Source organism: Myotis brandtii, unplaced genomic scaffold (assembly GCF_000412655.1).
Source record: "Myotis brandtii unplaced genomic scaffold, ASM41265v1 scaffold129, whole genome shotgun sequence".
NCBI lineage: Eukaryota > Metazoa > Chordata > Mammalia > Chiroptera > Vespertilionidae > Myotis > Myotis brandtii.
The window spans coordinates 178,455-194,246 of NW_005354551.1; the positions used below are offsets into that span (position 1 = coordinate 178,455).

The following is a 15,792-nucleotide window of genomic DNA, read 5'->3' on the forward strand; positions in this document are numbered from 1 at the left end:
AAGGTGATGGCTCTTGGCCTCAGACAAGTTACTTTGCACACCACACGCATCCTGAATGCAAGCTCACGGCGGGTACGAGAAACAGTGAATGGGACGCTCCGGCGGCAAGGCCAGAGGCCATCCGCACTCAGGGCTCCGTTTCCTGTGCTCTGGCTGGGTGTGTCCCCGCCTGACACTGAGTCTGTGCTCACCCACACATGGCCCCTCAACGGTGGTGCCCAGGGCTGGGTCCCTGCGCCAACCCCCTCGCGCCCATTAGTTCTGGCCTGGGACACAGAGCTGTTCGCTTGCCTGGGTCTCGAACGCCCCTGCGGCTCGTCCAGGCCCTCAGCCTCAGGGCGTGAGGCTTCCTCCTCCCCGCCAGCCTCCCTCCCAGGCCATTGGAAAGTACCTGGAGGTAGACAGGCATCCTGTACGGGGCACCTACACTCCGGTGGGCATTTCACAAATGCCGACCTTCCTCCTCACCACCACGGTGAGGAGCGACTCGCCCAAGGTCATTGCCTAGTCAGAAGTGGGCTGGGGAGCTCAGAGTCCAGGCCTGAGGTGACCGGATCACCCGGGACCCGCCGGCCCATTTCCCACCTCTGCTCAGTCCTCCTGGCTTCCCCTCTGCGGTCACCTTCACGCTGGAGCCAGCTGCACACTGCAATTCCCCGCTCCTCGGCCGCTCTCAGGATTACAGTCTAGAAACCACAGCGCCAGGCCCTCTCCCAACACTGCTTAGGGGGAGGGCATTCCTTCTCAAGGCACCGTGGGCTCTGAGCAAGTGCATTGGGGCGGGCTACTCCAGGAGACTCCCTCTTCTCCACACTCCCCCCCCCCCCCCCCCATGTGGGGTGAGCAATGCTGGCCTGAGCTGGGGCTGCAGGCTAGACCCCGCCCCTGGCCTCACACCTGGATCTAACTGCAGAGACCACCACAGCCTCCGCGTCTGCCTCTCGTTTCCTTGTTGGCTGCCAGCAACGTGACATTTCCAGCTTTCACCACAAAAGGTTTCTGCTTATTTTATAGTTATCTGCTCAGCCCTTTATGCTTCAGGGGCAGTTGAGATTCCAGAGATAAATGAGAAGTGGTGGGTGTTACAAGGATCCCTCAGGATGCGCAGAGATTGGAAGAGACACGTAAGCGTGAAGGAACCAACACTCTCCTCAGTGCTAGAAACTGCAGGGAATGGCTGGCCTGTGGGAAGGACTTGATTAATAACAACTACCATTTTCAACACTAAATTCATTAAGTCCAGGCTTTTAACCCACACGACGAGTCTGTGGGGTAGATATAATAATTCCCCCATTTACAGATGAAGCCAGAGGAGGGAGCTCAGAAGGGGCCTCGCCAGTCACATGGTCAGCACGTGGCACAGCGGGATGAGCCAGGTCTGACCCCGCACCACACTGGCTCCTGGGAAAGAGCGTTTGGGAAAGGAGACTCCACAGGGCAGGCGAGTGCGCCCCACCCACCTCCACTGGCGAGGCCTGAAGGCGCACCCAGCCCCTAGGAGGCCAGGCCCATCCAGCCTGTTCGACAGCTGCCCAGAGCCACAGAAATCATCTATAGCATCACGTTTTTCAAGGTACATATTTTATTTTTATAGACTAGTGCAAGGTGAGCACGAACGTTTGTAATCCTATTCATACAGCATCACGTGCTGCTTAGCTGTCCTGACCATGGGTGGGGCTGGCCTGGCGAGGGAGACGACAAACATTTCTGTGATGTGGAAGCCCCTAGATTACATTAGCCCGGGGGATACATTTCTCCTCAACACGTATCACCAAAGCACAGGTAGTTTCTGTGCGTATAGGCTGAGTCGATGGTGTAGAAGTTTCTGAGTTCTGACTGTGCTTCTGAGCCTCTGGCCCAAGTCCTACCAGTCCCAAGGTTTTCCATGGCAACCAAAACAGTTACCAACTTGCCTTCACACTCCCTTCAACCCCAAGTCCTCCTTTTCTCCTACTGCCCATGGTCCCTGGGATGCACTGGGTCACACAGAGCAGGCCTGGCTGCTGCATTCTTTGGGGAGGACTGATGAAAACATGCCAGCGTTTTCTCTATCCCTGTCCAGCTTTCTAGCTCCAGTGTCATAGAAACATTGCTTGTAAGAACCACTCAATGTAAGGTGAGCAGTTTCCTCCATCCTTGGTCACATCAGATTTAAAGGCACATCCCTCCCACCTCCTTAGTCTGCCACCAGCCTGTGGTGCCACATTACCCGGGTGAGAGAGGAACTCTTAGGGCCGCCTGGGAGAGTTCCTCACTAGCCCAGGCGCAGAGAACGGGGGCTGGTCTCCCATTCATCCTCAGCCCCTCGCGGGCCCTCCCTGGGGCGAGGCTGATGTGTTCCACTGTCAGCAGGAGGAGAGTCTGAAGCAACCCCAGGGAGGGCTGCAATCTCCAGGGACCCCAGGACTCACACTGCAGACCATGAAGACATGGCCTCAGTTTTCCAAACACAACACTCCTGAGACAGGAGATGGGCTTTATAAAACAGATGAGGAAACACCTTCTTTGCCCCTGTGCTGCCCCTCTGGCCTCAGGCTCTGCTCAGGGGCGGGGACATCTCCCTACGGCCATCCTGCTCCTGAACCATCTACATGCTTCTCACTTACCTGGATGGTAAGTCCTGTCCCTAAGTGGCTCCCATCACTCCCACCGAATTAGACTCCCGCTCGCAGCCTGCCTGCCTGTCCCTCCTCACCAGCTGTCTCAGGAGCTCCGGGAGCCACGGACTCCTCCAGACCACTGCAAATGCCCCGCGTTCAGCCGGAGGCCACAGGCAGCACCCATAGCAACGAGGCAGAGAGGACCACTGCCATGAAGCAAGTCGGTGAGCTGGACGAGGCCACGATAACAGTGTCCTCTGTGGCAGTAACTCAGAAGGTCTCTCTGGCAGAAGTGGGGGAAAGAATAAAATGGCCAGCTAGAGCTAGAAAAGTTTTTCTACAATAAAATCACACCTGGGCATCTCTAGAGAGGGAGAGTGTAAGGTCGCTGCCAATGCCGCATCTTGCAAAGGTCCCCTCGGAGCAGAGACTAAACCCGGGATGGCCCTTCCTCAGACCCGACGAGAATGAGCACAAGGCCGTGCCCGACGCGGGTGCCCCGGTGAGTCTGACAGCAGCAGTCAGTCTGGAGTCTGTGTGGCTCCCAGCACGGCGACCTGGGCTGGTGACGGGAGAAAACATGTCCTGCCACAGCCCGGCTCCATCAGAAATTAAGAAAGGGGTTCTCAGCACCGGAAAGGATCCGAACTGGGTTTAAAACATGCACCTTTTTTATGCGGAAGACTGTTTAAAAGGAGAAACCACTCTCTCCTGCAGGCCCTGGCAATTCCTTCTCATTCGTGTTTTGGCTGGAAGATGTCCTGAGGACACGCAGCTCCCAGCCGCAGCCTGTGGCTCTGAGGAGCTGTGTCCTCATCGCTGGGCTGGGCCTCAGGCGCTGTAAGCACAGGCCACTCCACTCTTTCAGTGGGTTTATCTGGTGTCAGCGGGAGTCAGTGCCATTTCGCCACTTGCAGATGGAGAGCTCTCCCGGGCTGACAGCTCACAGGTGAAAACCTTAAGGAGACAGACAGGCTTGGCAGAAGCTGTGAAGGTTTCATGTGGAGGCGAAGTCTCAAAGGTTTGAGCACCATCTTCTGGTCAGTTTTTGGCTTCTGAGGCCGACTTGCCTTTGAAAACATCATTGACTTCAGAATGAAGACCCTTGAGCTGACCAGCTCCAGCGATTTGCATATCACAACGAGGACACCCTGGAGGCAGGAGTATGGGTGGAGGGCCCAGACAGGAGCTCACTGCCTGCACAGGCCCTGGCCCACGAACATACTGGTCAGTGTTAAGGGCCCACCTCTGCCTTTCCAGCAGTGTGTGGTGGCAATAAAAGCCTGTCCCGTGACCAACGTGGACCCTTTATCCCTGCTTGCCCCTGGCGATGTGAAATGTGCTTGGAAAGGGGCGGGCTAGTCTTCTGCCACCTCGAGCTTGAAGGCCAGTGATCACAATGGGCACTGCCCTCTGCAGGGGGGCAAGCCCCGAGGTGGCAGGGAGCCTGCCTGTGTGTAAACACTGCACTAGCAGACCAACCTCCTGGCATGGAGGAAAGGAAGATAAATGCTAGTCATTCTCTCCAAATGGCGGGGACCTATATCCATCTAATTGCACTTCATAATGGACTCCACAACCCATTAATTATCAGATTACATGTTAGGAATGGAAGATAAAAAGCCTGGTGCGATTCAGACTCCAAAGGATCCTTGACCTGCAGAAGCGGTGGCAGCCTGGAAGAGGCAGACAACAGGCCAACACCCAGCGTGGAGGATGGTGGCAGGAGGCAGCGCCGGGGCGGTCACGGGCACTGCTCCACCTGGCGTGGGTTGCGAGCTCTATTACATGCTCCGGAGGGAGGGGCACGGCTCCAGGTCGGGCAGAAGGCAGGCGTTGACAGGGAAGGGGATTGGGCCACGGGGAAGGCCAAGGCTCAGCCTTCAGTACAGAGCACCGCGAAGCTCCCGGAGGGGCAGGGACGGCTTTGCAGCCGATGGCCTCCACTGAACATGTCCAGCAGGAACTCTCCCAGGCTTCGCTTGCGGAAGGGCTGACGGCACTGCCCGGGTGGGAGTCCCAGGTAGATGAGGCCTTGCTGTGTTCACAGGCTGCTCCTGTCCATGACCAGCAGCTGGGGGGATGAGAGATGAGAGGAAGGGGCCAAGTGTGCTCAAGACTGGGGGCCCCTGGATGGTCCGTGGGTGCTTTTCTCTCACTCTTACGTGGGCAGAAGGCACTGACAGCACCTGCAGCCCCACACCTGCCATTCTGCGCAGAGGGCTGCGGGCTCCTGGCACCTCTGTGCTTACCTGGTCACCAGCTCCTGCCCATGGCTTTCCAACTCTATTTCAGAAGCTATGCTCTGCTGAGGGATGGACAGTGTCACGGAGGCCATGGCCAGCCTGTGGGAGGGCGGTGGGTTGGCACTGTTGGTTCTATGAGAACAATGACACTTCTTCCACCTATTTTCCAAGTGAGACCATTTTGGTTGGTGCTGGGCTAAGATGCTTATCACACAGGACAGCCAGGGACAGAGGGCAAAGGGACCGCCGTGAGCTTTCTCTCTGCTGCAAGTGCAGGCCCCCTTCACCGATGAGCAGCCACTCATTTGGCCTCACCACAGATCAGGGTCACGGTCCCGTCCAGCAGATCCTCCACGGTCACCGCCACGAGCTCAGAGCTGGTCTGAGACGTCTGTGAGTCCGGCAACGTCACAAACACCTGCGATCCAGCAAGCTGGGTCTCCTCCAAAGTGATCACCTGCTCTGCTGAGGCGGCCGGCTCCGGGGTTTGGATCACCTGAAAGGAAAAGACCATGAAGCTCTGGGCAGGGTCCACAGTTAGCTCCCCAGAATTTACATGGTTTCCATCTCAGCTGTAATGATGATATTTATGTTTTCACCTGAGGAGAGCAATTACACGTGCCTAATGCGAAGAGGCAAATCTTACACACCAGTGATGCAAAAGAGAGGCAGGCAAACAATTTAAATAACCGTGTGTTAAATTGCTATAATTTAGCTCAGTATGCCATCTCAGGGCCCAGACTCTGATTACACACCAGCTCGGCTTCTCACACTGGGCCTTCCGGTCTTGATGATTACACTGCAGAGTAAGAGCCATGGGAAAGGAATGCTACGAAGGTGTCAGCTTCATGCTAGAACCACGGACACTGGAATGATTTGCCGACAGTGGTGTTTCTGGACCTGATCAGGCTAAGAGCCTCCCGTGGCTCCATGGCTACAGGGCGAGTGGATGAAGTGTGGCTTCTGTCAACTCACTCATTTGGCTCACCAGGCTGGCAGGGCAGGCACCTTCGCACCCTCCACAAGCCTCATACCCCTTCCACGTCGGCATCTGTTAAAGACGGCCTTCCTGTCACAGGGAGAACTAGTGTGTGCTAAGCACACCCAGTTCCTGCTGGAACCTCCAGGCTGATGACTTAAACTATGGAGCTCAGGAGAGCCTGATGCCCCTGCTATTTTAAGCCAGAGTGCCCATGGGGCACGGGTTCCATGGCTCTTGAGAACAAGCCTAGAGTGGGGAGCAGGGCACTAGATAAAAGTGGGCAGCTGTGGGGCAGCCCAGCCCAGCACGTCTCTGTGCTGCTGGGAGTGGAGAGACCAACTGTGATGTGCAACCAAAAATCATCCAGAGAGTAGTTTTCAAGCCGTGTGTTCTTTCTTTTTCTCTTAGCAACGGACTCTTCCCAAAGGCCATCTTACCAAGAACCCGAACAGGTGAGAACACTAAGAGCAGAGCCCTCTGGAATAAGGCAAGAGAGTCACCCAGAGGCCTGCCCCTTGCCAAGCCCTCGCACCCTGGAGGCTGTAGAACACGGCTCACAGATGATGCCCAGGAGGCTGGACGGCTGTGCCATCAGCCTGCAGCTCCTCTCCAGTCCCCCCACAAATTCCTGCCAGTACTCAGAGGGGAGCTGCTTTTCCTTTCTGCCCCCCTCTTGAAGAAGACGGGAAGAACAATGAAAGGGGGCGGGAGCAAGCTTGGCCTCAACACATATTAGGAGGTGCTTCCCACCCGGTAAAGGCGAAAGGCCCATGTGCCCACGTGTGTCTGCGCCAGCCAGAGGAGCTCTCAGGGTGAAGGAGCTCCCAACAAAGAGCTCCCCACCTCTCGAGGCTCCCGCAGCTCTCACCACATCCCACGGTGCCTCCCAGGAGGCGGGAAGTGCGTGAATCGGGAGGGCCGCCTAGGAGGTTCCGCTTTTGGAAATTCTTGTTCTCGGCTCCTGCTACTTAGGGGCATCTTGCATGAGGCCACCAGGACACTAGAACTTTCTGTTCTGTTTGGCAAGAAGTCCAGAGAGACTCTGACAGGACCTGTATCGCTTACAGGACCTCTGAGAGCCCCAGAGAGAGGCTGGGTGTTGAGAGGGAGAGACCCCTAGAGAAGCCTTAGGAACCCCATGCTAGCACCCCCGTGTCTGAGTCACCTGCACCACCTGCGAGGCTGCTGCCTGGGTCTCAGTGCCCGTCACCTTTGGGTGCTCAGATTCCAGGTGACCCTCCAGCTGGACCTGGGAGGTGAAGAGCTCCCCACAGAGCTCACAGGGGAAGGTGCTCTCCGACTGCTTGAAGTGCTCCGTGGTGACGTGGTGCTGCAGTGCTCCGGGGAAGCGGAAGGTGGCTGCACAGTACAAGCACCTGAATGGCTGCGACCCTGGAGGCAGGAGACAAGGATGAGCTGTGGGTGAAACGGCTGAGAGACAAGGGCAGGGAGAGGAAGGAGCAGTGAGGAACACACTCAAAGGCAGACCCGGGTTCTGTGGGCCTGAAGCCTCTGTGAACCACAGCTTCAGTAGCCTGGGTTCAGGCTAAACCGCCTCTGCGGATGCCCGCTGTTCACTCAGTGGCAGGGAAGGTGCTGCCGACATTGTATGTCATCAATTCTAGGAAGCATGTATTAACATCTCTGAAATGGATTCAATGGCATTTAACGACACTACGGGTGTGGTGGCAGTCGGGTGTCACTGTCAACGACTGCACGAAGAACATCGAAACTGGATGAAGTCCAGCACCAGGACCTACATAGACAGGAGCAGTGCATGTCTTTCACTGACTGGAACCCAAAGGCTTAGGAGAGAGGAGGCGAGGGGTGAGTTCTCAGACATCCCCTAAGTGGGAATGAAAAATAGACCAGTTTCCCATGGTGCTCAACAGACCATAGCCAGAGGCCTCACTAAGTGCTCCACCCAGCACTCCCGATGGCAGTTTACCACCATGTGGAATAACACGCACGTCAACAATCTGAGTTGAAAGCTACTCTGAGAAGCTGGAATCTGACCTTAATTTACTTCTTCTGTTTCCCTTTTTATATATACACATAAGAATGCATAAAAATCTATGTCAAATTAAGTCCAAAACAGCACTTAGAATAATCTGTAAGTTCTAAGTGACACGGAAGCAGAGTTTAATTAGCAGCTGCTTTTCTTTCTTAATGGTTCATTCTTTTTAAAGGGTGGATCTTAAACTGGCATTTTAGATTTGATGAGACATAGCAGTAACAAGGACAATCACAGGTCATGCTTACGGGATGTTCACTGGTGCCAGGCCCCTATGTGTATTTTGTCTACTGGCATATTCAATCCTTACAGTTACCTGATGAGGTAGGAATACACCTGTCCCCGATTTACGGATGAGGAAACTGAGGCACAGGTAGCGAGGCTACTTGGCCTGGGTTGCACAGCTGTGAACAGTGGAGAGGAGAGTCTCCGCTGGGCAGGGCAGCTCAACCGCATCCCCAGGGCACTGACCTGAGTGCTGGCACTTGATGTGAACTTGAAGCAAAGCTGGCGTGGGGAAGATCTCCTTACACTGCTCACATTCATGGAACTTCATATCTGCGAAGCACACAGGGAAGAACAAAAGGATGGCTCCCTATGGCTGGACAGTGACAGGGCTGGGGCGGGGGTGACGCCTAACACCGAGCAGGCACCTACCAAGTGCCAAGAACCTTCCACCTATGACATATCGTGCACTCTAGTGGTGAAGATGCCAGGTCTGGGTCCAGACGGCCTGGACGCAGGTGGTTGTGAGGATTAAAGGACAAAATACACGTGGAGTGCTTAGCATAGTGCCTTGCACATAGGAAATGCTTCATAACTGCTGGCTGTTGTGATTATCCCCAAATTCACCTGCAAGGTGGGTATTAATTACGGGCATTCTGAAGAGAAGGAAGCAGGCTCAGAAAGGAGAAGTCGCCTGACAAGGGCATGCAAGCTGATCAGTGCTGGTCAGGATTGCCCCCCAGGCCTGTCTGCACCAGAGCTGCCCTTGCCGTGTGCTGTGGCTGAGTGTGACTCGGGCTGGTAGCAGCTTACACTGCCCTCCATCTCTGGGTTGGAGAACTACTGCCACTCAAGCTGCTGTTACTGGGCACCAGGGAGGCACCCTTCAGGGGTGCTGGGAGAACGAAGGTCATTACCATCGCACCCTACTCTAGCCCTGAGGTAGGGTTCGGGGTAAACCCAGGATCCACATCCCTAAGCCTCTCTGCTCCCCGCCTCTGGCACCGCTCACCTGCGTGCTCTGTTTTGATGTGCTTCTTGTGTTCAATGGTGTTGGAAAAGGTTTTGTCACACGAGCTGCACTGGAGTGATGAGAACTTAGAAGATCGATGGTTCTGAGCAGCAAACACGTCAGGGTGGTGGGTCCGATTGTGGTACCACAGACCAGACAATTGCTGCAAGGAATTTGGCAAGTGTTCAGTTTCAGGATGTTCCAGCAAGCGGAGAGCTCATAAAGCCCTCATGCGAGAGGGAAACGGCTCTCAGGTCAGCGGTGGGTCTGGACTTCCACTCTTCCCTGCCACCGAGTGCTGACCTGACAGAGGCTAGTGTTGTGGGAAGAGGCACCTGCGTGTGTCCTGAGAGGCCACCACGGGGCAGGCTCAGCAGGACACTCACTCCTCACAACAAGCCCATGAGGGAGGAGTTAGAAGCTTTTCTGTGAGGCGGAGGCTAAGGCACAGAGGGGTCAAATGACTTGCCCAGGGTCACACGATTAGTAAGTATCAGGAGCAAGATTCAAATCCTGACATCTGTTCTTCCCCACTGAGCCTTGTCTCACTGCTGCCCGGTGCCCAGGTGCAGGGGACCCCTCCTTCCTGGGTTCGGAGCAGCACCGGGACTCTCCCCACAATCCCACGGTTTCCTAGGGACCAAGCCCAGGCCTTCCTCAGCTCTGTACTGTAATGTCCCAGCACAAGGCTTGGTACAAAGTCAACATCCCAATCTCTGTGGAACTGCAATGAGCTGCTGGGCTTCTCTCCATAACCTACATCTTACACATGCCAGCAAGGACCCTTCTCTTCCCTGTGCTCTTAGGTTTCCATACGTGTGGTTTCTTTTTGGTTCTCTATGGAGTTTCCCTTTAATTACATACCAAATTCTAAGGTAAAAAGCAGAGCCCTTCCCTGGAAGGGAGCAGTGTAAGGAGGGTGTTACACCCATTACACTCCTCTCTCTCTGGGGCTCAATTAAAAATAATTGTCCTAAACAAAATACTTCTAGGCAGCGTTACAGGCCCAACTGCCATTCTCATGTCCCTCCAAACTCGGGTCAACAGAGTCTAAAGAATATGAGTGCCCTGGAGGAAGCAGCACCCCGGTCAGAGGGTGAGAACTCGGCTCCATTTAGAGCCTCCCCCACCACCTCCCGTATTACTCCCACCAGATCACCTTAGAGAATCTGCATCAGTACAAGCTGCATCTTCATGAGAAGCAGCCAAGTCGACCCACCTGGAGACACGATGTGCTCCACAAACCAGACCAAGGGGAGAGAAGCCGAGGGACAGGGACGAGCGCCCAGGGAACCTGCGGTCACCTGGTAGGCCTTGTTGCAGATCCCGCAGCTGAAGGGCTTCCCTCCAACGTGGGTCACCATGTGGCGCTCCAGCATGGAGGGGGCGCTGAAGATCTTCCCACACGTAGGGCAGGCGTGGTACTCCTTGGAGTGCACCTCGTGGATGTGCTTGCGGTGATCCTGCAGAGTGGAGAAGCTCATCCTGCACTTCTTGCAGTCATACGGATCTTCTATGTCTGGTTCCATGAGGGACGTCCATGAGAGGAAGGGGTGGGAAAAAACACAGGCAGTGGTCAGTGAGGTGTGGGTGGCCGTGCATGCACAGCTCCAGGTACAAGACTTTGTTTAGAGGTCATGCAAGGTCACAGGCTCCAAGGACCAGAAGTCAGTACAATGATCACCTGACTATCCTAGCTTCATCCCCGGAGGTGGGATTCCTCCGCAGCTTCTGGATTAACCATCTCTGCAACATCAAACAGTTCCCGCAATTCCTCACTTCACATCTTACAAGTTAAAGTCTGTTTTACTGCTTTCCAGGGTGTACTGCTCTCCCCTGCTTGTAGTGGGCATTTCTGTTTTCTACTTCTCCCTAGAGACTTCCGACATACTCCCCAGAGCATCACTATTTCCTTTGCTGTCAGTCGTATGAATGACAGGAGGAATGCTCCCTTGCTCCCCATTTTAGACTCGATAATAAAAACACTTTCATAGGTAATGTTTAATGACACAGTGTGACAGGCACATTCTCAGTGCCTTGTATATGTTAACCCACTTAATCCTTCCAACAACCCTGTGAGTAGGTTCTAGTCTCAGTCCTATTCTACAAAGGAGGGAAGTCACGGCTTAGAGAGTGCGGGCGGCACAAGCAGGAAATGGCTGGAGTAGGTAACGACCCAGAGTGGGGCCCAGCTCTGGCAGAGTGATAATTTGTTATGACTGTCACATGTCTGGGGCCTTGATTGGGGCCCAGCTCTGGTAGAGTGACAATTCTGTTATGATTGTCAAATGTCTTCTCAAGGCCAGGTCTGTGCTGAATGCCCGTCAGTCACAGTCTCAGTACATACTGTGAAAGGTGTGCAGGTGGATGGAGAGGCCATTGGCCTGCCGGAAGCCCTTGCCACAGTCCCTGCAGACATAGGGCTTGTCCCCGGTGTGGGTCCTCACGTGGCGGGACAGCTCGATGGACTGGGCAAACACAGCATCACAGTACTGGCACGCGTACATTTTTCCTGGAAATACACATGCGTTTATTCGAGCCGGCACTAAACACGAGGCAATTTGCAATACGATGGGTGAGAGCCTGAGCATCCCATCAGAGGATGCCTCATAAACACAGCTGATAAACAGCGGGTGTCGGTGTGGTCCCCCTGCTGAGGAACAAGGACAGAGCTCTCATCACACAGATTACCCATCTTTTAACCAGGCCACCACAAATATGGCAGAGCTCATTCCACAGGCAGGAAACAGATATATCCGGGTGTCCAGAAACCCCCCAGTCTGGACCCCCTGAACGTATTCAGTATGGAACTGCAGCAGCACATAAAGGTGAGACTCAAAGCTTCTCCCAATGACTTGCTATAGTTATAAGTCACCTGGCTTCTCTATTTTCTCTCTGACAAATGTCAGCCTTGTAAGACCCATTTTGGACTTTTAACCTCCAAAGCGGTAAGATGATACATTCTTGTTGTTTTAAGCCACTGTCTGTAATACACAGTTTGCATAAAACCAAAGCCCTTACCTTGGTGTATAAGACCCTGCAAGGTTGGCCTTTGGCGACCGCTCTGACCGCATCTCTCAGCACTCACTCGTTTATTCTGCTTCAGCCCCTTCTAGTTCCTTTGGTCTCTCAAACAGCTCAGCTCATTCCTGCGTGGGATGCTTTTCTCCTCAAGCTTCTGCTGGTTCCATCTCTTACTTCATTCAGGTTTCTACTCAATTCTCAGCCCTCAGAGGCCTTTTCTGATTAAATAAACAGGCCCCTCCCCACCCCTGTCCTCTTGCTGGTTACCCTGCCTTATTTCTCTTCACACAATGACCACTACCTGAATTTATATTACACACTTATTTGTTTATGGTCGGCTTTACCGAGAGCAGAGTATACAGTTACACTGTCCCCAGGGCCTGCAGCAGGGCTCAAGAAATTCATTTACTCAGTAAGTGTTTACTGAGCGCCTTCCATCGCTAAGCAATGAAACAAAAAGACTAACACCTCTGCCCTCATAAAGCTTTCATTCTAACTGGGCAGACTAACTCTAAACAATGACTAAGGTAGATAATATATCATATGACAGCACCATGGAGAAAAATAACGCAGGAACTGGGCTGGGTCCCTGAGATTCCACACAGGTGGTCAGGAGAAGTGAGGTGAAGAGCCTTCTCGGAGTTTGGAGCAGAGAGCGACAGGATATGGTTTAGTTTCAAAAGGACCACCCTGCCTGTGTACTGAGAGCACTGTCCAGGGGGAGGGTGAGAGGAGAGCGGTTAGGAGGCTACGGCAATCCAGGCAAGATGCAGGCAGCATTAGCACTTCCATATAAATGCTCCAAACTATGCAGAATCCTTGGAGAAGGCTCCTCCCCTCCAACCAGACCAGAAACCCCCACGTTCTCCTCCCATATCTCCGGGTATTGTTGGGTATCACACCACCGGTGACTGCACTGTCACTCTCTCTACACTAGACACACGCTGAGCCACCAGCTCTGTGAGCACAGGATCCAGCTTAGTCACTCAGCGTCCGCCACTGCCCGATCCACAGTAGGTGCTCAACCAAGGCCTGTCCCATGCTCCAAGTCCACCTTAAAGTCCAGGGAATTCCTGGCTTTATGTAAATTCTATTGACTATAAAGTCATAGCACTGCATTAGTCAGCCTCCCCTCAGAATCACTCACCAGAGCATTTACATGCCTGCGCACATGTGTTCCTAGTCCTCTGTGTGCCTAGAGATTTTACATTCTGTTCTGTTTTTAATCTTCTTTAGATATAGATCCTGCCTAATTCCAAGTGGGTTTTCAGGCAGCTCACACAATTAAAGTGTCAGGAGAATGAAGAAATTCTTGCCCAGACAGTGTGGCTCAGTGGTTGAGTGGTGACCTATGAATCAGGAGGTCATGGTTCGATTCCCAGTCAGGGCACGTGCCTGGGTTGCGGCTCAATCCCCATGTGGGGCGTGCAGAAGGCAGCTGATCAATGATTCCCTCTCATCATTGATGTTTCTATCCCTCTCTCCTTCTTCCTTCTTCTCTCTGAAATCAATAAAAACATAAAAAAAACAAAAAAGTCCCCATGCCTTACCTTCTGAGTGCTTCTTCTTGGTGTGGTAGGCCAGGGCCGAGGCCTGGGTGAAGGTCATGAGGCAGTGCTTGCACATGAACGGGCGGTCCCCAGTGTGGAGGCGGAGGTGGTTCTTCAGGGTAGAATTGGCTGCAAACTTTGCCCCACACTCTTCGCAGGAGAAAGGCTTCTCGTCAAAGTGCTCGGTCAGCTTGTGGTACTGCATGCCTGGGGAGGCCGGCCAGGGACCGGAGAGATACCAGTCATTGTGCCATGACGCTACCTTGTATCCAGTGTCAGGTACACCCCAATATGCCCCGGGCTAGGACTCATGAGGAAGCCCAGCATGAACCACGGACGCCAGGTCATATGTGCTTTGACCTCACACCGCCATGCTGCCCATCTGCCCAGCACTCCAAAAGTCACCTCAGTCCCACTCATGGTTCAATCAGGCATGAAGGGTCCTAGGTTTTTCTTTCCTATCCTCTCTCTCCTTCTCTAAAACAGGACCCAGGCACCCAGAAAGAGTGAAACAAAACTCATGGTTATGTGTCATTAGGTTTACCCAACATCTGGGGCAAGGGAAAATAATTTTGACTATGTCCCCATGGTTTCTCTTTTTTATTATCAAGATTCAAGTGATGCATAGAATCCTAAGAGTCAGGTGTTAAAATAGTTGGTTATCATTATGAATAACACCCACAATTTACTGAGTATTAACTTAAATGTAGGTACTGTACTAGGTGTTTAGCTATATTATCTTAAATCTTCATAACAATCTAAAAAAGTAGGTGGAATCAGGTTGCCTACTGATGGGGAAATTAAAGTTCAGAGAACAGATTCCAAAGCTCATGCTCTTCTTGAAACACCACCTGCCTCTGTAGGGACCTGCTGTTTTCTAAGCCCATCCCTGGCCCTGAATGCATACAACCGGGAGCCAGGCCTGGAGTCCAAACCACAGCATCCAGAATGCTCATGCCCAGTTACTTCGCCCTCCTGAACATACCTGAGGCATGAGCAAATTCTCTTCCACAGAGGTCACAGGTCACTGGAAGCCTCTTCTTCTTCTTCTTGGGGACGTCAGCCTCTCCCCCTGCACCATGGGCCTCCAGCTGATGCTTCTCCAGCTCTTTCTTAGAATCCTTGGTCTCATTACACTCCTTACACTGCACCTGCTTGCTCTTGGCCACCCGGCAGCGCTTCATGTGCACCTTCAGGCGGCAGTAGAAATGGAAGCTCTTGTCACAGGCCTTACACACAAAGCTCTTCTTGGCAGAGTCAGGGGAGGCAGAAGTATCTTTCTCTTGTTCTGGCAAGGAACGAGCCTCCCCTTGGTTGTTCTGCTTCCGGGACTGGCAGTCTTCTTCAATGGGCTCAGCTGCCTTTGCATCAGCTTTGTTGTTGGCTTCCAGGTGAAATTTATTACTCACCTTCCACCTGTCCTTCTCTCCATTTTCCTGAGTAAGGAAACCTGCATAGGAGAGAAATCTCGTGGCTCTAAGTTTCTCCTTTGCTCCCTAACTTTCCTTCTTAGAGGAGAATGCAAACTACTTGAGATCCTCAGAAAACTGAAGCAATATCATCTTTACTTGATTAGCACAAAGAGTATCACTTTGCATCTATGTCTATGACTTTTCTAAGTACCGAGAGCATGTAAAATCCCATATAATAAAAGCCTGGGTGGCGTCATGCCCTCGCGTGATGCCGCCACAAGATGGCCACCACAAGATGGCCAGCAGGGGAGGGCAGTTGTGGGCAATCAGGCCGCTAGGGGAGGGCAGTTGGGAATGATCAGGCTGGCAGGGGAGGGCAGTTGGGGGCAATTGGGCCTGCAGGGGAGGGCAGTTGGGGGAGACCAGGCCTGCAGGGGAAGGAAGTTAGGGGCGACCAGGCCAGCAGGGAGAGGGCAGTTGGGTGCAACCAGGCCAGCAGGGGCAGGGCAGTTGTGGGGGACCAGGCCTGCAGGGGAGGGCAGTTAGGGGCAACCAGGCCGGCAGGGGAGGGCATTTAGAGGCAACCAGGTCAGCAGGGGAGGGCAGTTGGGGGTGATCAGGCCAGCAGGGGAGCAGTTAGGCATCAATCGGGCCAGCAGGGGAGCGGTTAGGGGGCAATCAGGCAGGCAGGCAGAAGTGGTTAGGGGCAATCAGGCAGGCAGGCAGG

The 15,792-nt window shown here is 53.6% G+C and overlaps 1 protein-coding gene across 4 annotated transcripts in view; it reads right to left on the reverse strand.

The window, feature by feature from the left end:
* Positions 1 to 1,563: 1,563 nt before the first annotated feature.
* The window catches only part of ZBTB40 (zinc finger and BTB domain containing 40), a 61,744-nt gene continuing 47,515 nt past the window's right edge, over positions 1,564 to 15,792 (reverse strand). For 3 of the 4 annotated variants that reach the window (XM_005859668.2, XM_005859667.2, XM_005859665.2), the window contains 8 exons: positions 14,639 to 15,103; positions 13,654 to 13,860; positions 11,427 to 11,591; positions 10,384 to 10,598; positions 9,080 to 9,242; positions 8,314 to 8,400; positions 6,994 to 7,220; positions 1,564 to 5,342 (listed from right to left, as the gene is read on the reverse strand). In XM_005859668.2, coding sequence (XP_005859730.1) covers positions 5,148 to 5,342; positions 6,994 to 7,220; positions 8,314 to 8,400; positions 9,080 to 9,242; positions 10,384 to 10,598; positions 11,427 to 11,591; positions 13,654 to 13,860; positions 14,639 to 15,103 — 1,724 coding nt within the window. In that variant the 3' untranslated portion in view covers positions 1,564 to 5,147. The remainder of the gene's footprint in view (positions 5,343 to 6,993; positions 7,221 to 8,313; positions 8,401 to 9,079; positions 9,243 to 10,383; positions 10,599 to 11,426; positions 11,592 to 13,653; positions 13,861 to 14,638; positions 15,104 to 15,792) is intronic. The other variant, XM_005859666.2, reaches the window with a different exon arrangement.